This window comes from Protopterus annectens, chromosome 7.part1, assembly GCF_019279795.1.
Source record: "Protopterus annectens isolate FY-2018-M chromosome 7.part1, PAN1.0, whole genome shotgun sequence".
Taxonomy (NCBI): domain Eukaryota; kingdom Metazoa; phylum Chordata; order Ceratodontiformes; family Protopteridae; genus Protopterus; species Protopterus annectens.
In genome coordinates this window covers 92,267,542-92,293,320 of record NC_056740.1, presented here as the reverse complement: position 1 = coordinate 92,293,320, position 25,779 = coordinate 92,267,542, and the positions used below count along the sequence as shown (strand labels likewise).

The following is a 25,779-nucleotide window of genomic DNA, read 5'->3' as shown; positions in this document are numbered from 1 at the left end:
CACCAAACTGTTATCAGAAAATGCATTTCAAGGACTGTTGAGTTTTGGTGCATTTTCAAAGAATGTTGAGTTATTGTTCATTTGCAATGTATATTCCAGTGTATTTTCAAATAATGTTGAGGTCAGTTTCCTGACCTTCAGTGTATGTCACCATAATAGCCTGCCTCACAGGTCGCTTAATGCATGGCACTGCCACTGTTGCCTGCACTGGAAGTGAAGTTACCAGGACTTTGCTGGAGTAGATACGTGTCATTACACAAGCTGAGTTGCATGACTTGTTTCTACCGTGCTTGTATCAGGGTGGTAAAGAGGACATCAACACAGGAGTGCTGATTGTTTTGCCTAAGTGCTTTTTGCACATGTCTATGTCACTAACTGTTTAATCTATACATGTGGTCTGCCATGAACTACATCACGTACCTTTCACAGTTGTGTGATTTTCATTTATATGTATGGCTGGCTGCTTTTGCTGTCCCTGCTTCTGCCTTTGTAAGGGCATCTCTGTTAATTCATGCATGTGTGTCTTTTGAGTTTGAATTAATTTTCCTTGTTATATGGTAATGATTTTCAGTTACTTGTACATATGCATACCAGGTCATGTGCTGAATGTGGTCTATATGTATCTTTGCAGTGAATGTTTCCTAGTGTGTGCGTACGTGTGTTATCTGTGCCTCTGCTGGCTTTCTTTCATAGTTTTTACAGTTGGATGAGTGTGCCTGTATATGGTGATTATATTAGCACAGTGTTGTGAGGCCAACAGTTTCAGTTCATCCTGGCTATAATATAAAATGATCCTCTATATGCATTTCTGAATCTCTGACATGCTTCCTGCATTCCACAGACATCTTGGAAGGAATTGAATACCTCATATACTGAGGCTTGAGATAGTCCCACAGTACCCCATATGACCTTTGAAAGGTATCCTCGGTCCATTAGGACAGTGTTATTAATTTTTTGAATTCTTATGAGACGGCCCATCTATGGCCATCATGTCATGGGTTCAGGCACCTAGGCAGTGAGACATTTCCCTGTGGTACATTTCACTGGGGCCACATGGCTGAAGTGACATTCAGCTGAAGAGAAATATGGCTGGTTGCAAATTCCCTGTGGGCAAAGAGAAGAATGTGTTGCCATGCCTACAACTTCAGTAACCAAATGCATAGGGGGAAAACAATGTCCATGGTCCCCAAGGGAACATGAGACAGCAGGCAATTTGGCAGGCATCAGCATCAGGCTGACCAGAGGACATGTCAGTGGCAGTAACAATGCAATGCACAATGGGCAGTGCCTTTATGATTTGTGTGTGTGGACCACTACTCCCTCCACAGTGTCTATGGAAAATTACCTAAAACACATACTGGAGCAGAAATGTGACTACAGTATCATGCAGGATTTCTTCCATGCTGTAGCACACTTCTACATGTTGTAGTTACATAAGAATGTACTGTACACTGAGCACAGCACTCATTACTTCTGCCACCATCCATTTGGTTATTAAAGCTGTGCGCATGGCAATGTGTGCTTCTCTTTGCCCACAGGGAATTTGCAAACAGCCATATTTCACTTCAGCCATGTGGCCCCTGTCAAATGTACCACAGGGAAATGTCTCGCTGCCTAGGTGCCTGAACCTGAATGTAGGATGTGCTGTTTTAAAGTAGGTCATACACTAATCAGCATTTCAGTGCATGTATGATTCTACCTTTATATTAACAGCTGAAAAAAGTATACAGTACATATTTAATTACTAGAACTGGTGAAGTATTACAGAAAAAGGAAAAATCTGTTTTCATATTCAGGAAAATGAGCAACCTCTGTGGATATAAGATTAGCAAGCTGTTTGGTAGGCCTTTGCACTGATGTATTTTAGTTGGTTTTCTTGTTCAAGTGGACACAGAAGTATTATGTACTTTTTGAGAAAACCACAGAGAAGCATAAGCATTTTGTTCGTAAGCCTTTGCTGACTTATGATGTTGCTGTCAATAAGGAGAGCCATACTCCCACTTTCCAAGGACTTCATCTGCTACTTTTAGACAATGCAATACCTTGGCATCTGAATGCTGAGAAAGCTTCACTTTTCAGTACACATTTGCTTCACCTGCTATACTGGAAAAACATCAGTCATCAACTGCATTTCTAGAATACCACTGTGCATGGTACTGATTGCAGTACACTTTAGTAGCTAAATTAGTTACCTGTGGACTAGTTGTATCGTAAAGACATTGGTTTGAGTTCCACACTGTCTTTGTGTTTTCTCCAGCTCAGAAATGACCAAAGCAAATGGTTCATGTAAGAAAACAAAACAATTATGCCTATTACTTTACCCTGTTATAAAATGTTGAGAAGATAATGCATCAAAACTAATATTTCCTATGCCAAATATGAATTAAATAAAGTTGCCAGCTTGATATCCTTCTATTATAAAAGACACCTGTTCTGTACTTATAGGAATGTAACTATTCAAGGCAAAAATACTATTTCATTTCTGCTTTCCATGTGATAGAATCAGTTATGTAATAATACTGATGTTTAGTTGTTAATCCTTTTTTTGTGAGTTAAACCTAAACTTTCATCTGATGATATAGAAACATTTCTACTGGAACTATTAAGTCCCTTGCAACCTGGCTTACCTGATTTGTTTTATAATTATAAACCGTGCAATTTTAAATAAAAAAAAAAAAAATCTGAACCTTGAGGTGAGGATGGTATGCTACTGTTTGGCATACCGTCTTCCTTTCCATCCTGCCACATAATATGCCATAGATAGCTACCTTGGCGTATTCCTATGTGGTGTAAGTACAGCTTGTTTTAATATTAGCTGACATAAATACTTACTAGCAGATCTGCTGTGTGAAACTGTGTTTCCAGCAGCTTCTGTCTTTACAGGTGGTCCTAACTAAAACTAGGATCAAAGGCTGGATATCTCCCAGACTGGATTGGGTATCATCAAAACTATTATGTTGGCTATAACAATATGAATAAAAATTGCAGACCCCTGTACCCCTACGTTTCTCGATACATTAACTTAAAGTCTGCACAAACATGGAAGACAAAGTGCAATTTCCTTACCCCAAAGTTCCCCAAACTCATTGAAAGAAGTGTCAATCAAGTGAGTCCAGGAGTTGATTTAAATAGCCAGCTATTCCCATTTTTGCTCATGCCCAGTTCAATACTCACAGTATATCCCTTGAAAATAGTATATGCCAAGGACTATATAGTTATGTGAGAATTGAAATATACTGACCAACAATAATATCTCGTCATTTTATTAATATCACTGAAGATCAGAATAGCAGTTGAAGAGTGAGTGGAGAGGACCACAGTCAGCGCTATCTTTACTGGGGAAGTAGTGTATTTTCTAATTGTGACAGTGACCAAGGTTCCTAATAAACCACATTTACCTCATAGTACATATAGTTGTTTGATAAGACACTAAAGGCAGGTTAACTAACACATCAAAGGCTGTATTTGCTGGGCAGTATATGCTTTTCGAGTATGCCTGTTGCAAAGATTCCTGATTATAAAGTAAGAGAAGAACAGTACTGGAAATTGCTTGAGATACTAGAGGACAGAGATTAAGACAAAGTCGAATTTTGTGTTTTGGGGAAGATTATACCATATGTTCTAATAGTCATGTGCAGTTATCATCAGATAACACTACAGTGGCCATGCATTGAAAAAAATCAAAGGAACCATTCAGTGGGGAAACACTATGCTTGTCATATCTTGGGGGGGGGGGGGGGGGCAAAGGTTCCTGATCATACTATAATAACCAACCATTACTGAGAATTGTCCAAAGGAAGAGTCAAACCCATGAAGCAGTGAATTTTCACAGAGCAGTGTACACCTTTTTATACAAGCTGATCAAGGGCATCATTCAATTTGTTTTCGGGGAAAAATTGCAAACAGTGCTGGAAATGTTCTAAATAAACCTGCAGATAAGGAGTAAACACCAAACATTGCTTTTTGCCATTAGTGAAACATATTTGACTGGGTTTCCAGTGGGAGTGGGCATGCATCAGGGTTTAGTTCTCTGCCCACAGCTGTTCTTTCTGGTGAGCTATCTACATTAGCAAACAGGTCAAAGGGGACAGATCAAAAAAGTTGCTGTATGCAGACTATATGGCATTACAGGCAGACACCGAAGAAAAATTTTAGCAAATGATAGCAGAACGGAATGCAAAACTGAAGGCACATGGGATGAAACTGGATACAAGGGAAACAGCTTTAACGGCAGCAAATTGGGGAAATCAGAAAAAGTTGAGACTTAAGATAGAAGGAGAATAGCGGAACAGCTTAGCAGCTTCAAATATCTGGTAGGGTGGTTGAACAGAAGGAAGTCTGAATGATGAGGCCAAAGCAAAAAAATCAAGCCTAATGGCAGAGTGTGTTATGGGTAATGTGTGACAGAAGGATGCCAAAGATTCTGAAAAGTAAGATGTACTAAACAGTATTGCAACCAGTAATACTGTATGATACAGAAACCTGCGCAGTGAATGCAGGGCAGTTGAGGAAACCAGAGGTGATGGCGATGAAGTGAGTGAGACAAGTGGTAGGATGCACACCGTGGGACAGGTGAAGAAATGAGAATATCAGAGCAAAAGAGTGCAAAGAGTTCTAATTACAGAGAAGGTCAAAGAGAACAGATTAATGTGGTTTGGGCACATGTGCAGGAATGTAGAAGGCAATCTGGTGAAAAAGATCTGGGAGAGGCAGAAAGAAGAGGAGGAAATGAGACATACAGTAAAGAGATGGATTGATTCTTTGTGAGAAGACCTGTGACAGTTAGATATTTCTATCGAAGAAGGTAGGAAAATGAAACTGAATTGGAAGGGATAGCAACAGTTAATGTAACACTCTGATCATGTGTAGAAAATTGTAAAAAGGAGGTTGATGATGATGATCTTGAATGCATTTTTATCATTTAATCCTTGAGATAGCATATAGAACAGAACATTAATCTACAAATAAATTATCAGATATTGTCAGCCGTTTTTCATATATAATAACAGAGGGTTACGATCGGGTCTCTGATCGTAACCATGTTGTGTGTTTGAGTCATGGATGCCAAGAAATTCACCTTGAGAGCAAAGTTCAAGAGGTGAATCTTGGCATCCATGTCAAGAACACGTAACCGGTTATGATCGGTGAAATGTGGTCACCTCTTTATAGTACATGGAGTTGTATCTATTCCATGTACTACTAGATACTTAGTGTGTGCTGTTGCAAAGAAAGCAAGTAAACATATTTGCAGGGAAAAGTCAGGGGCAGTTTTTAAATCCTTAAATAAGGTGCTGAAAGACTAACCTCTGTAAACTTTCACTGATATATGATGAAAGATATTCAGGGACCTTTGAGAGGGAGGTAATGCCCCTTTCCTGGCACCAGACACCTCTGAAAGCATTGCTGAGGTTGGGTTTCACAGTAGAGAAGCATGTGAGAGATTTATCTTTTTCTGATTTTGGAGTGTAATCTTGGCACTGCATGTACTACATAAATGTTGTGCTGTGTGAAATCAATGCATTTAATATTGTAAGTGTTTTATGATGAGCAAGTTATGAAATCTGAAAGGCAGCTATTGCTTTTATTATTTCAGTTTCTAAGTTGTGAATTATATTATGTTTCTCCTTTGGCTCTAGCAAGTGTTTGGTCATTTCTACTTGTGGTAGTTTTGGCTGGGTTTTATATAGTCAAATATGGGTTTTGTTGATACAGCTACTGAGTCATTTGTGTCAGATATCAGTGGTTCCCATAATGCACACAATATACAATAACAGAAAGCAACAGTCATGAGAATCTTCAAGCTTTACTGCTGCATGTTGTGTGACCACAAGGTAATACAGTGTTGAGATAAGAACAAGTCAAACATGCCTTCAGTATCAGTGTCTGTATTGTCTTGGCAAACCAGAAGCAGCATATTCATAAGCTGGTAGGCTGCTCTATTGATCAGCTTACAACCTAAGCACAGTAGTTATTTAAGCCCATCAAACTGTAGACATTGGTTGGGAAAGAAAAAAGAAATGTCACTCAATGGATAGCTCAACAGTACTGTTTTTCCCTTTAAATAGGGATGACTTGCCAGTTAACACTAATATCTCCCAGAGCATTGCTTGATAAGAAGCTAGAAACAGCTAGGAACTTTCTAGTTCACTGGTGACCCTGGCATTAATACAGAGCATTTAGACTATTCATGTATATTTTAATGCTTCAAGTTATTTTTGATATGAAGAAGGTAGATGGCAGTGAAGACACCATATCAGTAATCAGCGAGAACAGGCAGACCACACTGTTGCCGAGTACAAAAATGAGCCCCATGTGTCTTGGGCACCATTGTTTCCTTCAGAGTTGGTTGAGTTTCTGTGCAAATTTGTTTTAACTGGATTTTCTAGTAAATGATGACTTCAGGGCTAGTGCTTCACACCCCACAGTGCTCTCACCACACATTCTTCAGCAGTCCTTGAAGAGACCACATTTTACACATAATTCCAACACTTTAGCAACGTTGACATTCCAAATCCTCTTTCAGACTAAAGGATAAGTGCAGTTGTTAAATCACAATGTACACCTGACTCATATCTATAGATGTATCAGCTCTCCTGTTCAGAGGCATCATGAGGAGAACAAGTCTAAGATGACTTCCCTGCTTAGTTTAGCAGAAGCATAACTGTGTCGAGCAGGAATGGAAATCAAACCAGAAGTAGATAAAAATCAGGCAGCAAATGAATGTGCCAAAAAACAAAAGAAAGAATGGAAGGTGAAGAGTCAGATGAGAAGTCAAAAATGTGGAAAATGCTTAGAGCTACTAATACAGAAATCTCTTGGAACAACCTTGTGTCGATCTAGATTGAATGCAGGAATGGTTAAGGAGAGGTGAATTTAAACTGAAAGATGAAAGGTTAATAGTGGTGGCCCAGGGCAGTGAACTGCATACATGTTGGTTTAGAAAATCCATTGAGCATGTGGGAGAAAGGGACAATGCAGGTTTTGTAAAACAGAATTGGAAACAGTCGCACATCTTTTTGCTGGGTGTGATCCACTAATGGCAGAAGGACTGTACACTGAAAAGCATAATAATGTGACAAGACTGTTGCATTGGGGAGCGTGCTGACATTATAATATTGAAGTAGTTGAAAAACATTGGAAACGTGAACCATAAAAGCATTATAAAAAATGATGTTTATATCACATGCAAGCACCCATTACCAACACTTCAGAAAGTAGATACAAGAGAACCTATTAGTCCATGGAAAGAAGAAAGTAGCATTGATCACTGAAATTGCTACACCCTACAGTGTCTTATGTAGAAAGAGAGAGAGAGAGAGAGACAGAGACAGAGTCATAAAATACCAGGATTTACAGGCAGAAAGTAAGGCAATGTTGAAGGAAGAATACCCAGACAGTTCCAGTAGTAGTAGAAGCAACCAGTCTTAAAAATAATTTACAATTTTTCTTAGATATGTTATTAATGCATGTAACTCTGTATGAATTGCAGGAGGAGTCAGTTCTGGGCACATTGTGGGTGCTGCTAAAAGCACTTCCGGCTAAAATTAAAGATTAAAACAATACGATTTTCATGAACTTTAATCATACTTTGACTTAGGAATGGGATCTTTTCCCATCATGGTATTAGAAACCCAAAAGACTTGCAGAAATTAAACTGAGTCAAGATTGGCTTCTAACATATTATAAAATGAAAAAAAATAACTTTTAGTTAATAAAGCTTTGCAGAAACGCTTATGAAATGTGTAACATTTCAGGTAATAACAGCCCTGGAATTTTACTGTTTGTGTAGGAAAGTCTAGTGTTGTGGACATGGTAGAATATTTTGCATGCAAGTGCTAAATTTAACAAAGATATTTAAGTCAATGACAAGGCTGACTGAAGAGGACATCTAATCCATTTTTGTAGTTATTTTTCTGGGAAAGGTATATGGTAGGTATGCACTGCATCTGTTCCATCACAAAACTTGCCTGCCATTTGCATAAACATAGAACAGAGTTCAGTGTGGGATCATAGGAAGTTACTAGGCTATTGGCCCTGAGGGCCATACCAGACTAGTCAAGAATTTAGCCCATGTTCTGACAAGTCAGCACCCAATGCCCTGTCCAGAATGGAAATGGGTGGAATCCCAGGGGTATATTTTCTGTTCCCACATCCAGTTATCCAGGTTGGACTTAAAAAGGGTTAATGAGGTACTCTGCTTGAAATGGAGAGGGAGTCTATTCCATAGAAGACGGAGTCTCTGGGACACAAATCTGTCCCGCCGACAAGTCCTGTTGATGTCACAGGCAGGTGGAGTTTGCGGGTGTGGGTTACTCTAGTGGAGCTTGACTTGTGGATATGCAACAGTCCCATCAAGGTGGGGTCTCAGATTGCTTTGTATGCCAGACAAAGGTCACATCTGAGGAGTCTGTATGAGACTGAGTAGAGGGACAGGGCTTTTAGCCTATCTGTGTAGGGTAGATGTATGAGTCCCTGGATTCTCCTGCTGAGGAACCTCTGTGGTCTCTCTAGCTGCTGCATGTGCTTTGTGATGTACATGCCAAAAGGGTAATGGGTCTTATAAGGGATGAATACAGGGATGTTATGACCTCCTTGTCCCTGGATGAGATACCCTTACTAATGAGGTAGGCCACGTAGAAAGCTTTCCTTACAACAGAGGCAACATGGTGGTCAAAAGTCAGTTTGCTTTCAACCCGGGTGCCCAAGATCCTCACCACTGATTGCATGCTTAGAACCTTGTTATTAAGGTGACAATTTGTGGGGACGTCACTCTCCCCAAAGGGGGTGATGCATTTTTTGTCATTCAGTTTGAGGCTATGTTTCTGGCACCAGTCATTTGTTTGGGTGAGATCCTCTTGGAAGATGTCCACATCACTAGAGGAATTGATGACAGCACCCAGCTTGCAATCATATGCAAACTTGGTCAGCCATAGCCCACTGGTTTTGGCCTGTACCTCAGAAAAGTATATCCCAAACAAAAGAGGCCCAAGACCAGTCTCTGGTGTACACCGGTCATTATGGGTCTACTGCTTGAGGTGGCTTCCCCTATTTTGACTAGGTGGGTTCTATCAGTGAGCCAATTTGCTACCCATCTAGTAACATATGGATTGATGCCTAGTTGAGAGAGTTTATCTATTATACCCGAGTGGAGAATAGTATTGAAGGCTTTGGCCAGCTCAAGGTAGGTGGTGTGCACCTTGTTCCCCTCATCTATGGCTTTGTTGACTGTCTCAAAGAAGTCAACTAAATTTAACAGGCATGACCTCCCCTTGATGAAACCAAACTGTGCAGGATTGAGGGTTTGGAGGTTCTCATTGTCCTTGTTAATGATGTCCTAAATAATCCATTCCATGGCCTTGCAGATCAGGCTAGTTAGGCTGTTGGGTCTATAATTTCCTGGATCGGTGGACACTCCACCTTTGTACAAAGGGATGACAGTGGCTGTCCTCCACTCACCTGGGATGAAGCCAGTACTCAGGCTTTGGTTGAATAGGGTGCCTAATGGTGCTGCAAGTTCCTACCTGAGTTCATGTAGGATGCAACTTGGGATGTTATCTGCTCCCATGGAGGCTGTATTTTTTGCCTTTGAGAGGGCAGTAATTACTTGCTCCCTAAAGATAAGGGGAGGTGGGGCAGGTGCTGAACGTGTCCTGATTTTCTAATGGGGGTACAGAGGGGTGAAGTTTTCACCAAACCTGTCTGCCAGCAGGTTGGTTATATCTACAACATTTGTGTATATGGTGTCCTTGACCACCAGTTCTGAGCAGATCTGAGTGCTTCATTTGAGATTGTGTATGCATGTGAAGAAAGCCTTATGATTTGTCTTTAGTAGATGTGCCCAATTTGGACTCAGTTTGCTTTGGAGGACTTCACTAGTGCTCTTATTTGCTTTTTCAAGCTGAGAGATTGCTTCCAATTATGCACCTGCTCCTTCTTGCTCATGGGCAGCAACTTTTTTCCTTTTATTATAGAGTTTATTTTTTGCAGATGTCCACCAGACAGGTTTACTCTTCCTTGAGGATAATTTTGTCCTGTCAGGTATTCCTGATTCCATGCATCTATATAAATGCTAGTATAGTACTTTGGTGTGGGTTTTGACATATGTGCCAGTTCCTATGGAGGGAGAGGGGGCTGTGAAACTGTTTAGTTAGACCGTCCCTCAAGAGGTTTTAATCAGCTTTGGAGAAGTTTTTGTGCTTGACCCTAGTTGGGGGGGTTGGGGGGTTGGGGGATATAGTGACTTCAAAAGTGACCGCTTTGTGGTCAGATCTTACCAGGGAAGATGACAGTGTAGGGATGCTGCAGTGGTTACTCATGTTGGTTAATACCAAGTCCAAGATATCACCTCTTGTGGGGGTTTTGACCAGCTGGTCCAAAGCATTTGCATTGACGAAATCAAGGAATCTCTGGACATTTGTGTTTTGGTATGAGTAGTTCTACCAATTTATGGATGGATAGTTTAAAGTCACCCAGGATCAGGATAAAGGGTTGAATCTTGATAGATTTGAAGAGGTCCAGATAGGTGGAGTGGCATCTTGTGTCAAAACTGGGGGCCTGTAGCTAGCTATGATTTGAATAGGGGTCTTGTCAACGGTTAACTGCACCTGGAGTCTTCTGTGTGCCATACTGTTTGACCAGCCTGGAGGTGTATATGTCTTTAATATATATTGACACTCCACCTACTTTTGCTTTGCTGCCCACAGTTTTGGTATTGACTGTATGATAGGATGAGTAACCTGGGATGGCTGGGGTGCTCTCCGCAGCTTTGAACCAGGTTTCTGTGACTGCACAAATGTCAGCATCTTCCAGGGTTAAGAATGCTTGCAATGAGTGCAGTTTCATGTTTAGACTCATAACATTTAGTAGCTTGACCTTTAATTTGCGTTCTGATGAAATTTTGATGTTGGTAGTTTTGACCTCATGGCATTGCTTAAAAAGACACTATGGGAGTGGCAAGAGCTGTTGCCAGAAGCCTGAAGCTCAAGGGAGACAGATGCAAGTCATCTCTGGCAAAGCATCATGGTCTGTTGATCATGTTTTCCCAGGCTGTATTGTATTCGAGACCGTTGGAATGACACCAGAAACTAAGCCAAGTTTTTAAGTCAATCATTTTCTGTTTGTATTGAAGCATCATTCTAGGTGATGGTAGAATGCTGCTTAAGGCTAATGAGCAAACTTGCCTGGAACACATATTCAGTGAGCTTGATCATGCCTGTCGTCATATAGTCCAGGGAGGTATGTCTCAAGTCATTCACACCAAAATAGACTATAACAGAGTCATAACAGTACCTGTTGTTGAGAGACTTGGGTGATGTGGTAGATTCTGGTACCGGACAAACAACTAACCATGACTTTCTCCTTATCCAGCCTGGTGAGGGGCACATCAGTGTGTCTGTCAATGGAGTCTCCTAAGACTAATATGTTGGGTTTATGTTTAGGCCTTGGTGGCTGTGAGACACAGGTGTGTGGATTATGTGTGACGTGGTTGGCAGTGGAGTTAGTGTTTTTGCCTCTGTCTCTTTTGTTTGGGTATATTTTTGTTGAGGACCTCCGCTAATGTGGGTGTGTGTTGTGTAGGTGTGGGTGGTGTTTTGAGGTGCGGTGTTTGTGTATACTGACTTGTGAGGGAGAGAGCATAGACTCTAGGTTCTTAATGTAATTGCATCCCTCACAAATTGTATTCCTAGGTGGTAGTAGTAGAGGGTTGTCTGTGTACATGAGGCAGTTGCTACACTGTCTCAGGATGCCTATATCAACCAGACTGGAAGAAACAACAGTAGGAAATTGTTGATCCATATTTGTCAGAATCTGAGGTAGAGAGGCCAGAGAGGCCAGAGAGAGCTAAGGTTGTAAAGGGTAGAAGATCTAAGAGAAGGTACTACTAGGTGGTCACACAAGTGCTACTAAGGGAACATTTGTAGATGAAATATCTCGCAATGGGTTCAAAACAGTGCAGCTGCAGTGAGTGATGTGCAAACAAGCCCAAACCAGCTCAAACATGGGGTTTAAATACCACAAAAAAATAGAAGATTCTAGTAACACAGAAATCTAGCCAATCCTGCTGGCCCCTGCTTTCTTTACCAATCAGCCTGTGCCAGACAAGGTCCAGGCAGCCCTGCTACTCGCACTAGCAGAGAAAATAGGCCCCTACCAACCCAAGATGACTGCCAGAAACACAGAAGGCAAAAACAACAGATCTGGATGCAGCAAATCTGTATCCAGACTATGCTACTCAATTAAATTGTTAAAAACACCGTAAAACTCAGAAAAAAGCACAGATTAACCACTTACAGGCAAAAAAGAACTCACAATATGAAAAAATAGTTAAACAGTGAAGAAATGCAGTTAAACATTATGTCATTGCTATTTACTGCAATTCATTACAGTTGAACAGCAATGAAATGCAGTTCATCAGTAAATTGCTTTAAAACAGTGCAAATGTGATAAATTAGATCACACTCACAATAGTAAAAAATGCCTCAAAGAAAGCAGCAATTCAGTAGAATACTGTCATCCGTTTAATCAGGCTACTGACAAGCAGTAACAAATGCGGCAAACTAAATGCAGTTGAACACCTAAGCACAAGCAAAATGAAGTAGGAAGAGGCACAATATTTTGTTTTAGTAGAAAGTGAGGAAACTGAAAATAATTCAAGGTTAAGAAGCTAAAGGGGTGGGCCTTCACAACTGATCACACTGTACTCAGTAGAATGAGCTGATACAATAGGACTGGGAGGAGTGTCCAATATCAAACTTATAGTAGAGGCGGGCAACTCAAAAGCCGCAAAGCTTATAATGGACCTGTAAAGATTCTGAAATACAAGTTATATTGCAATAATTTACATTGGCTTAACAGCAAAAGACAATAAGCCTGTCTGGCCTCCCATTTTAAGTTCCTTAACATACCTGCCCTCTGGCCCTTCTTCCCACCTCTACCCTTTTTTTCAGCTCTTCAGTGCTCTCCTTAATGCCACTTTGGATTCCCTCTCTACAATCTGTTCAGGTAGTCCGTTCAATGAATCCTCAATGCCATCTGCGAAAAAAGTAGAAGTAGTTGTTTCCTGTTGTCTGCTACCTGTGCTCCCACCTTCCTCATCCATTATTCCTGATAATAATAACCCCTTCACATCCCTCTGACATGATTTTTGTACCACCATAATGTATCTTCCTTCTCTTGTTTCAGGTGACAGGTCCTGTAGCATCTGGTGGTATTCATCTACTCCCTCCAACAGATCTTACTAATATATTTCCTCTATGTTTCTTCCAGCAGCCTGATGTCATTTTCTTATATGGCCTGCAGACCTGTATGCCTTACTCATTGTGGTCAGAGCAAGACCCTGTAGGGTGGAAGCATTAACCTGCTTTGATATGGATTCTCCTAAGCGTACACCCAAGATTCGCATTTGCTGTTGCCATTGTTCTCTCGTTTTGCTCCTGTTGATGCAATCTTTGTGTACTCAGCTCCCCTAGATCCTTTTCCAATTCTAGTGACAGCAGTTTCTCACTCCATAGATGATATTTAGCTCTGTTTATTTTAGCCCAAATGTAGTACTTTACATTTATTTGCACTGAACCTGACAGTGACATTTCTGCCCACTTGTTTAGTCATTCAAACCCTTTCTTAGACTCGTCCTGCATCTCCCACTGCTGCATTTGTCTTTGTGGGGTCTAACACAGTTTCTTTTTTTATTCAACACATATGGCAAGAATGTAGTTTGGTTGATGGATGCATTTCACTTGTAGTTAAAGAGTCAGAAATAAGAACCGTCATATAACATGTCAAAGTCAATCAAAAACAGTGAATAGATTTGGCGCCAGAGAGACTGACCATAGAACAAATGGTATGAGACATGATGCCAGTTCAAAGGTCAAATGAGATGTTGATTACAACAGTAAAATAGATGAGAAAATGTCAATGATCATCTTAAAATATTTTTGCACCATTATCTTTTATCATCTGATGGATGTATTTGAGTTCAGCTTATGTCTAATATTCATAATATTTATAAGCCATTACCATTTCATTTTGAAAATGGTTGACCTGATTTATATGTCCTGTGCAAACACTGACCTTCATCTTCTGGGTGGACACTTCTAGTCAAACTTACACAAACAGAATTCAACACAACTTTGTCATGTTTGGTCTTCCAGGGTTCACATGTGCTTCCAGCACTAACTAAATGCAGGTAAATATAGAAAATTAACTCAAACTCACTACAGCTGCCCTTGCAGATGATGTTAACATATAAGACTGACTGTTGGGACATACTTTAGGTTAGCCAAATGAAAAAAGGCCATCAAGACATGAGATGTCAGAATCTTCCATCTCCGTCACTGAATAGGCAAATGCACTGAAATACATAATTTTTTTGAAATGTAATTTATATACTACTTTTTCCTATGATGCCAAAGGTTAAGTATCATAAATATGTAATAATTTACCTCACGCAAAATATCTGCCATTTTTGATGGTAAGGAAGTGTTGGATCATGTAGCTGACGGAATCATAATATTTACAAGTCTGGAGAGAACTATTGTAACAGTGTTTTGTTTGTGGTGTGACAGTTTACGAAGCTCTGTTAATCTCATTTATTTGATGGACTGGATATAACGTCTGTGTAGGCTAGGTGAAAAATATCCCTAGAATATAAGCATCAACTATGCCACCAGAAATATAGTTCTAATTCAGAAGACTGAAGCTTAAATTACAGAAATTAAACCCCCTTCAAAGCAAAAAAAAAAAAACCTCAAAATACCAAAATAATTTTGATCCACACAAGAAGAAAGAAAAAAAAAAACAAACACAGCACACAAAAGAAAAATAAGCAGATTTTTTATGCTGCATTTCCTCTTCAAAGTGGTTATTTGCCTGTGAATACATTAGGGAAGTATACAGGTTACATGGATGATTGTCTTACTGTGAAATGAGTAAACATGTTATTTTAGGCTTCTCTGTACCTCAGGAAGTATAAAGAGGATGGGAGTGTTTGCGATCTAGTCCAGTTTCTAACGTTGCACACCTCGTTACCATTTCCAGTAGTATATCATTGCTGAAGCAGTTATTGTGTGCCAGTAGTTGCCTGTAAAGTTTTGAAGTGTGCATACGCATCAATTTCTTTTGGTTTAGGACTTTCCCATTCTCTGATGTCCGTTTAATGTATGAAGTTGATATATGTAAGTCCAGGGAGTGCTGGGAGCTTGCTAAGTGAGGGGGGCAAGCAGATATGAACTACAAAAAAAGTTTTCATTGGGTTGAGTTCCCAAGTTCAGAAAAAAATTGTAGTAAAAACTCAGCCAAGCAACAGTTTTTACTGTGTGATACCTTAAACCCACTGTAATCAGAGCTGGGTCATGGTTAATTGGGGCCCTAGGCAGGCTAATGGGTCAGCCCCCCCCCCTCCCCACAGCCATTCCAGTGTCTCATTATTTGGCTATTTATCACCAGTTACTATAAACATCGTTCAAACCTCTGTGTGCGTACTGTGTTCTGCCTTACTTCCACAATGATTGCAGATATTTGGGTTTAATTTAAAACTTTAATTTCAAATTTTATACCACAAACACTGATAGACATTTGCTAAACAAAGCAACACTGTCTCATAATGAAAACAGACTTAGCATTAAAACTTCTCTGCCATTGAAACTCACATTCATTGAAATGGCATTGAAACCCACATTCAAGGAAAATGCATTTGGCCAGTGACAGTATGCTTTTGAGCTACTTTCAAATCATAGGCCCCTTTCATACATTTTTAGGACTATACAAACATTCACCTTCCTTATTGTATTAAATTATATTCTTTGTATAATGTAGTACTACTTGTTAGAACATGTTTTAAATTTATAGTTTTGAACATTTTTCCAGTAAACAATGGAACAAAACTTATGAACCAATAATGAAGAAACTGCCCAATTCAAAACATTTCAACTATAAAAGCCACTCAAACTTCTGTCAATCTGCCAATATTAGTCAATATGCACAATATCTGCAGGATAAAAGTCATTTGAATAATTCCACATTAAAAGGATCTGTAACTAATGGAGAGGGTGTTGCTAGCAACTGACTTTAGATGTCAGCGTTTCATCTGCAAACCTGCCCCTGAAGAATAAATTGCCAATATTTCATTTAAAAATGGTAAGCTGGTAATATTACAATAAGGAATCAGTGGCAAGCTGATAACAGGTTCATAGCTAATAGGCATCTCATCCAAAGGAGAACATACTCAGGACTGCAGCATTCCACCCCCTTTAAAGTACAACACAGCATCAGAAATCCATCCAAAGCAAGTATGCTGCCTGTTGTGCTACTAACAATGCTTTGCAGTTCTTCAATTGCACATCATAAACAGACTTGGCATGAGCAGCAGTAAACTTCTTTTTTCTTGAAGCTCACAATTTCTGGAAAATACACTTGAAACTCAATTCCTTGAAAAAATGGACTTGAAACTCCAGTTCTTTGAAAAATGCACCTGAAACTCAGTTCCTTGAAAATGCACTTGAATAGCAGCTTGGTAGTTGGAGTAGAGGATTCAGGCATTTGTTTCCTGAAGTGAAGGTACAGCGTTTGAGTCTGAGCAAATTACTAACCACCTTTGTTTGTGTCTTTCAGCTTTTCCCGGTTAAGGGTCGCCACAGAGGAACTCCGGTCCGCTAATGATTGGTAGTTGATTTTTATGTGCCGAGTTACCAGCCCTGATGCACAACCTTCAACGAAGGTACGCCCATTCATGCATGTCTCCACACAGAAGACGCGCTAGCTGAGAATCAAACCGGACAGCATCTTACTGTGAGGCGACAACGCCTGCTATCCCTAAATAGGACTTTTCACACACACCATAGCTCTGAACCTCTTAGCACAAAAAATGGGCAAAGGCCAAAAATAAATAAATTATAAATATAGAGAGAGATTTTAAATGTTGCTCTTACAAATTTAGAAAGTTGCTAGAATAAAAGGTCTTGTGTTACCATGCATTTTCTGAAGGATATCATCTCTGAAAATGCCTGTTATTATAAAAATCCAGAAAGATCACACATTTTATGAGGAACAGACCAAAAATATGAGGCAAAAATGTGCATATTATGTGAATGTCTGGACTTTTAAAAGGTATGATAACACCTCTTTTACTTGTCTGACCAAGCACAGAAACATCATCTTGTATTCAAATTCAGTGCATGGAATGCAGAAAGGAAGACATAAATCATCTATGCAATGGTCAAGCAGATGCAACAGGTGTTTTACAATACATTGTCACCCCTTTAAATTAAAAAAAAAAATAATCCCCTGGTAAACGGCCCCCCTCCCTGCCAGTGGGGCCTAGACAACTGCCTTGGTCATCTAGTGTTGGATCTGGCTTTGCCTGTAATGGATGCCCATGGGATGTATGCAAATGACCCCTTAAAGACATCAAGTATTTTAGCTACGCAGCTCCTGACCATCCATAACTTTTTTACTTTTTAAGTCTTTATGGTTACATTCAGGCCAGTAAAGCCAAACCCCACTAGTTATGTTAATGGATGTTTCGTCCTTTTTATTGACCTTGTCAGCACAAGTTAAGTGGATAGTTATACTACATAAACAAAGGTCTTTAAACCCAGCTGATGCACATAAGCTAGATATATTCTGCTGAGTAGTCTCAAAAGAAAATTGATTGTGCAAATACAGACTTTAAAAGTTAATTATAGTTTTATGGTAAATTCCGGAATATCAGTAATGCATGATTGCAGATGAATAAACAGGTCTTTAAGAACAGATGTGGCTATTTGCTGAGGCAATGAGTCATATCCATGCATTTCCTTTTCATAATTTGTATCATGCACATATTAAGTAGTGATAATATCTGCTCAGGCCATTCTGTTGCTTCACTGGAAATTTACTGTGATTCAGTTATTGGTTTAACTTTTTCCATTGCAGCTGATTCATTCCTTCTCTTTTCCAAGATTATAGTATGGCAGACAGCCATACGTAGACTATTTTTACTGAAGCAATGACCCTTAACTTGTACCTTCAGACATATATAGGTCCTGTACTAATATCCGTAAATCCCTTCAAGCAAATGCCTTATTTTGGAGACAAGGAAATAGAAATGTACCAGGGCTCTGTAAGTACAACATTTTATGACACTTCTCATCCATGTTGTAGATGGACTCAAAAAAAAAAAAAAGATATGTCTTTTTGCTTACCCCTTTAAGCAGAATTGCTTGAAAAATACTGCTCCTAAAGAGTTCTGGAGAGATCATTTTTAACTACTGAATTATTGTCAGGCTGAAATATTTTGTATGAGTTGTTGCCCTGAATATTTTAATTGCATCTTTGACCAAACATAATAATAAAGTTCATTAAGTAGGAATTCATATTTCTGCCTGAAGTTTTGAAAAGAAAAATAAAATGGAATTTTGATGTTTTACTTTGAAGATGATAAGCATACATTTCCTTTTAACTGGCTTTTTCCATTTTCAGTCACTATCAGTTTCAAAATATTTCAGTTCTGATTCCTGCATTATCTTGCTGTCTTTTGTTTATGTCCAAAAATGCCTCAACTATATGCTTTTCTTTCTTGTTTATAGAATTGCCCAGTAATTTATCCTATAGGAGTACAGTTACGCTATGTGTAAGTCTTATAGAATATCCAGTTTCAAAAATAGGAAAATGCCATCATTCAGAGTTAAACATAAGTAATGCAACACCCCTGATTAATATCTCAACCTCCAGTAGACTTCTGTACAGCTTTTGGTAATGTAAATTCTTATTATATTGCCAGTCTTGTAAACTCATAATATCCAAGTAGCAGAAGTAGAACTATATGTTCCGTTTCAGATATAAAAAGTAATAAACCCCAGAGCAGCTATGTAGATGATGAGCTGTATAGCAGAATTAATAAATTTTATTTGTGCTTTATTTTTGTATACTTTTGTTACATAGGTTAGACCCACTAGGCTTACGGCTTCTCTTCAGGGGAGAAATTTGGCCAGGGTATTAGATTTCCCTATTCTTTTCATAGGAAGTTACTAGGCTAATGGCCCTAGGCCCTTACAAGCCTAGCCAAGAGTTTATCCCCAAAAAGAAACCTCAGTCAGCACCTGTCACCCCTGTCAATGAGGGACACAGGTGGAACCCCTGGGACAAATTTGTGGTTTCCCATCCACTCATCAAGGTTGCACTTGAAAAGGGTTAGTGAGATACTCTGTTCGATGTGTATGGAAAGTCTATTCTAGAGATGGGGCAGCCTCTGGGAGACAAACCTGCATCTCCTGCAGGTTTTGTTGATGTTGCATACTACAGTCAGGCATTTTGAGCAGGTAATGTGCGAGTAGTTAGATTTATGGATATGGAGCGTCTCTAGTAGGGCAGGGTCCAAGATTGCCTTGTAGGCGAGGCACAAATCACCTCTGAGCAACCTGTATGATACCAAGTAGAGTGATAGTGATTTGAGCCTGTCCGCATAGGACAGGTGTTGGAGGACATGCATTCTCTCTGTGAGGTATTTCTTTGGCCTTTCCAGTTGGTGCAAATGTCTGGAGAGATATGTACCAAATGTGGGTTTACTCAATTATTTGTCTAATGAGGGAGGAGTATAGATAGGTAATAACCTTTTTTCTGGATGCAGTCCCTTTACTTATGAGGTGAACCAAATAAAAGGCTTTTCTGACCACTGCTGCTACATGATGGTCAAATGTGAAATTATCAACCTGCGTATCCAGGTCTCTCACCACAGGTTGTGTGTTTAGGCGGTTGCTGTTGATGTGGTAATCAGTAGGGGTTCTGTTTTTGCCAAATGGTATGATGATACATTTTTTGCATTTAGCTTGAGGCCATGGCTTTAGCACCAGTCATTAGTTGCTGTGAGACCCTCTTGTAGTATGTTAACATCATTTGAGGAGTCAGTGATGGCACCCAACTTACAGTCGTCTGCAAACTTGGTCAGCTACAGACCTTTTGTCTTTGCCTGGTGCTCCAAGAAGTTGATGCCAAACAGCAGAGGTCCCATAGAACAGATCCCTGGAGAACTCCACTAGTGACAGGTCTGCTGTCAGAGGCACCTATTTTGACCTTGAGGGTCCTGTCAGTGAGCCAGTTGGCCACCCACCTAATGAGATAGGGATTTACGCCAAGTTGTGTTAGCTTCTCGATGATATCTGAGTGGGGGATTGTGTCAAAGTCCTTGGCCAAGTCAAGGTAAGCTATATGTACTGACTTTCCTTCATCCAGTGCCTTGGTGACAGTCTCAAAGAAATCAACCAGGTTCAGCAGGCAAGATCTGCCCTTGACGAATCCAAACAGCGATGTGTAATATTTTTCATCCATCTGGGCTACTACCATTTCAGGCAGAAGAGACCCTGGTTTCATGTCTCATCAGATGGATAGCTTACTGAGGAAAGATGTGTCCCTCACTGTTTATGCCCAGCCAGAGAAGACTACATCATGCATAGCATTAAATTGATTGCAGTTTGTGTATGCCGTGTCACTAGCCTAACTCTTCCTCAGTGCCTTTTTATCCTGTGTTTCCCTTCTCATCACCATCACCTTAAAATGGTGCAGCTCTTCATCCTGCTTTAAATAGTAAGATGAAATATGCCATTTACAGATATATTCCCTGATGTCATGAGGCTGGCATAATGGTTAAGGTGTTTACCTTACAGACACAAGGTGCAGGGTTTGAATCTCACATGGGATAATTGGCTAGGCTTAAAATGTCCCACAAGGGCAGTTAGTCTAGTACTGATATATGAATCTATGAACTTGTGAATCTATTTCCAGTAGATATACATTTCATCAGATTAAATGGCTACTAATGACAGTCCTGAAAACTGGAATTGCTGAATCTGGCAGCCATCATCTAAATGGACTGATGTTTTTTCCATATATTGCCATTAATGCAGCAGATTTTCAATGCTGGCAGAGAAAATCTTCCTGTAACATAGCTTTGTGGCTTCAGTGGGTAACTGCCTAGCAGGTAAGCTGAGCCAGTTGATAGAAGGATTATTTCACACAAGTAACAATAAATTAGGACCAAAGAGTTAGTTCTTGGGCCAAACAAAGGATACTGGTGTGATACTCAAGTACTTGAGAGGCCTGCTTATAGTTAAGATATAGTCAGCATGCCAGAGCTTCAGATGAGGATGCAGCTGGTAATTAACCTGCTCCTGTTTAGGAAGTCTAGAGGTTCAACATGGTAAAAGTCATGGAAAACTCAGAGGAATCTGGGTTGGTTGTGTGTATCCAATACAGGGAGAGATTGTTCAAGGTCAGTGCAGTTCACCAAGACAGACATCTTGTGGAATTTTCCCATTTTTCTATGGAGAGCTGTGGTTGCATATGACATAAAGGATTACCTGTGCTATACCAGAGGGACCTTGGTGACCTGTTATTTTTATTACCTTCAAAGCAGTAATAGACCTTTTACTTTGTTTTAGAATAATGCTGTTTAGTTAATTAAACCCATATATGGCAATTTGTAGTTCAGGGAAGGGTTTACTATCAGTACTGCAAATGACAACCTGTTGGCACATATGCTGCCGAAAATCAGATTGTGGTTCACAGAATGTAAATGGTGTGGGATAGTCGAACACACTTATGCAAATGCAGTAGTGCATTCGCATTAGTGTGTTCGACAAACTGTATGGAGATCGCGGTACAGTGGGGATTGGAAATTCATCCATATCCTCACTCTAGTGTGATCTCGGAGTTGGAATATATTATTAGCAGAGGGGGGTGCAGGGGGGCTTGACTCCCTGCAAAAAATGTGATATGTCGTATAGGAGTATGTTTACATCAGCTCCTATATGGATATCACGTGATGTTTTCAATGACAATGTCGATGCAAATGTGTCAATCATTTGGGTCAACATTATGATGTGGGCGAGATTCCGGTTTCGATGGTTTACTTCGATATTGCGAACAGAAATTGTTTAGCCTTTTGTAATATTGATGGTAAACCTCAGAGAAGAGACTGCTTGAAATAAAAGACCTGGCTAGGTGGTATTGCTTCCAAAGGATGCAGTTCAGAAATATGTGTGCCTTTAGCACCTATTTTCTGCTGCAGCTGCTAATCTGGCAGATGGACTGAACTTTGTTTGTTGAGTTACCTATACAACATGAGTTATTGTTTTGGCAAAAGTTGCACCTTTTTTGTTGTATAAATAAAACTCATGTCTTTTGGAAAAACATGAGTGTTATATTAATACAATTTACCTCTTTTTGAAAAAAAAATAGGTGTGTTTTAGTGTTGCAGTCATCAGATCCCTTACATAAACATTAGATGCTTGTCAAGTAAAAGTCCTTTGAGTCTTTACTTATGGTGTTAATCAAAAATTGGTATTGACCCCAAGTTCCTACCTTTATCCATCCATTCCTCGGGAATAAGGCTCTAACCCCGAGAATCCCACACATACTGCTAATGCCTTCAATTATTTCTTCACGGACACCATCCAAACACTTGCTAGTCATCTATCTCCTGATACCTCAAATCTGCCTACTTCTACTACAAGCCCACCCCCATCATTTCAGTTACAACCAGTGTCTACTTCCTTTATTTGCTCCCTTCTCCAAAAACTAAAACCTACCACCCCCTCAGCTGACCAACTCCCAGCAGATATCCTGCAAAAAGGAGCTAAAGCCATTGCCTATCCCATTTCCATTCTGGTTAACAGAACCATAAGTGAAGGAACTATCCCATCTATCTGGAAAATGTCTCATATCATCCCACAACATAAAGGTGGGAACTCCAATGACTTTTCTAACTTTCGTCCTATAGCTCTACTATCTCCTCTAGCAAAAATAATGGAGAAATGCATCCATAAGCAACTACTTAACCACCTACTCCAAAACAACTTACTTGCCAGCTGTCAACATAGATTTAGACCTTTCCACAATACCACTACTGCCCTGCTATCCTTCACATACTGCATTAACAAAAACCGTAACAAAAATATTCTTTCCTCTGCAGTCTTCATTGATTTATCTAAATCCAACTCCTTTTAAATATACTGAAATCCCTTTCACTCGAACCTCTAGCCATAAAGTGGTTCAAATCTTACCTAGACAATACACAGCAGGCTGTACTCTGGCACAATAAACTGTTTAATCACCTTCCCATTTCCCTTGGTGTTCCTCAGGGCTACATATTAAGCCCCACTCCTATTTTCCATTTTTATTAATGACCTTCACTCAGCAATTCCACATGCCACCTGTATTCAATACGCAGATGACTCTACTATAATTTGTTCAGCCACTTCTCCAACTGAACTACAGTCCCTTACCCAAAAAGCATTCAGTACAGTAGATCAATAGTTCTCAAACTGTTGCCTCCTCCTAAACCCCAAAAAACTAAACTTTTACTTTTCATACCAACCCAAAAGTCCACCCCTATACATTTCACACTCACATCTAATAATGGTGCTCTCATTTCTCCAGACCCAACCACTAAACTCTTAGGAATAACAATAGATAACAGCCTCAACTTTGATACTCATATAAACAGTGCAATAAATCAGTCAACAAAAAACTGGGATCCTTCTGTAGAATCAAACCCTTACTTATATCAGTAGTTAGGACCGCTATAGCCAGAACTCACTTAATCTCTACTCTACTCTATGCTTCACCATATATACTAATCTTTCTAAAAAGAACCTCAACAAACTGACAATCTCCTATAATAATATTGCTAGATTTGCCACTGGCTCTCCTTTTAGGACTCATCACTGTCTTAATCTAAAGCAACTAGGATGGCTAGAGTTTCTAAACCAGCTTCAATTTCACCAGCTTGCTATAGTCCATAAGACCCTGTATCAACCCACCAACACTCCAATACTCACTAACCTCATTACCCCTTACAACAATCTTAAGAATTTACCCTCCTCAAACAAACTGCTGATTAATACTTGCAGATCCAACAACTCAGCAGGAGACTCTCTGTTCTCTAATACTGTTGGAAAGCAATGGAATCTACTACCCACTGAACTCGTAACTCTGTCTTCACTTACACTTTTTAAACAGAATCTAAAACTATTTCTCAATACACATTGGTTATGCTCCTGTACTAACCCTAACTAACTTTCTTCCTTTACACTAATGAATACGCTTCACCTTTATAGACTTATCCTTAAAGAACCAATAGACCATGTTATTGCAATTTAAATATATGTATATATGTATATATGTATATAGTAACATCTCTTGTACATTACCTTTTACTTTTTGTGTTATGCTCATGATTGGTATTGTATTTTTTTATTTTTTAGTAACAATAGCTGTTTTTTAAGCTTGGACTGTTGCAACTTTCTGTATTGTATTTTGTATGTTTCTTGGAGCTTTTCTCCCCGGGCCTCTACTGAAAATTGACATGTATCCAGTTAGACTAGACCGGTCAACAAATGTAAAATAAAATAAATAAAAAAAAATAAAAAAATAATGGTCATTATTAGAATATGTAGGCTAGACGACTATTGAGGTCATTGTTTTCCCAGTCATGAGTCTTCTGTATACATCTATAGGTCATCTGTGTAGAGTACATTTACATTTCTAAATGTAAAGACATGCAAAACCAGATTCTCACATATACTGACTCCCTCCATGTGACCTGTCCCCTTCACAGATCTTTACCTACCATACACTACCTACCATTGGTTTTGTGAAGGGTAGATCATGCCTGCTCAACTTGGTCACTTCTTTGAGTCAGTCACCAGAGCTGTGGATGAAGGCAAGGTGGTTTATACGGCCTGCCTTGATCTGGCCAAGGCCTTTGTTACCATTCCCCACTCAGGAATCATAGAAAAGCTCACTAAGCTAGACATCAACCCCTATATCACTAGGTGGGTTGGAAACTGACTCACAGATAGAACCCACAGTGTGAAAGTAGCTGACTCCAAGTCAGACTGCCGACCAGTCACAAGTGGAGTCCCACAGGGTTCGGTCCTGGGTCCCGTCTTGTTTGGTATCTACTTCTCTAAAGTCCAGGCCAACATGATAGCGTTGACAAAGTTCGCAGACAATTGCAAGTTGGGAGCTATTATTAACTCCCCAAGTGATATTAACATTCTACAGAAAGGCCTCAGTGACATCAGTGACTGCAATGACTGGTGTCAGAGCCATGGCCTTAAGCTCAATACCAAAAAATGTGTCGTCATCCCCCTTTGGAAAAACCCGGTTCCCTTGAATTACCACATTGATGTTAGTCCATTGAACACAGAAGGCATTATAAGAGATCTGGGAACACAGGTTGACAGCAACCTCTCTTTTGACCAGCACACAGCCATTGTGGTCAGAATGTCCTTCTATGTGGCACATCTCATTACTAAGGGTTTTGCATACAGGAAGAAAGAGGTCATTGTCTCCCTCTTCTCTTACCTCATTTTGCCAATCATCGAGTACAATGCCCCATTTGGCATGTACCTCACTAGACACCTGCAACAACTGGAAAGGCCTTAAACACTTGTCCTATATGGACAGACTCAAAAAACTCCAACTATTCTCTGTCGCATATCGCCTACTTAGAGGTGATCTCTGCTTGACTTACAAAGCCATGTCTGACCCAGCTCTGTTAGAAATGCTACATCTAAAGAAATCCCAATCCCTCCATGCCACACGCTCCAGAGACCTCAACCTCATTACCACAATCAATAGAACACGCTGGAGGGACAGGTTCATAATCCAGAGACTGCCCATGCTATGGAATAGACTTCAAATACATGTCAAGCAGAGCACCTCGTTGGCCCTCTTCAAGTGAAATCTTGATGAGTGGATGGGAAATAGAAAATTCACCCCGGGGATCACTTTAGTGGCTCT

General features: G+C 39.8%; 1 protein-coding gene across 2 annotated transcripts in view; it reads left to right on the top strand.

Annotated features, from left to right (window-relative positions):
• Nucleotides 1-25,779, top strand: part of MYO1E (myosin IE) — a 1,655,775-nt gene that overhangs the window by 506,942 nt on the left and 1,123,054 nt on the right. For both annotated transcript variants that reach the window (XM_044078573.1, XM_044078572.1), the window contains exon 3: nt 18,008-18,097. In XM_044078573.1, coding sequence (XP_043934508.1) covers nt 18,008-18,097 — 90 coding nt within the window. The remainder of the gene's footprint in view (nt 1-18,007; nt 18,098-25,779) is intronic.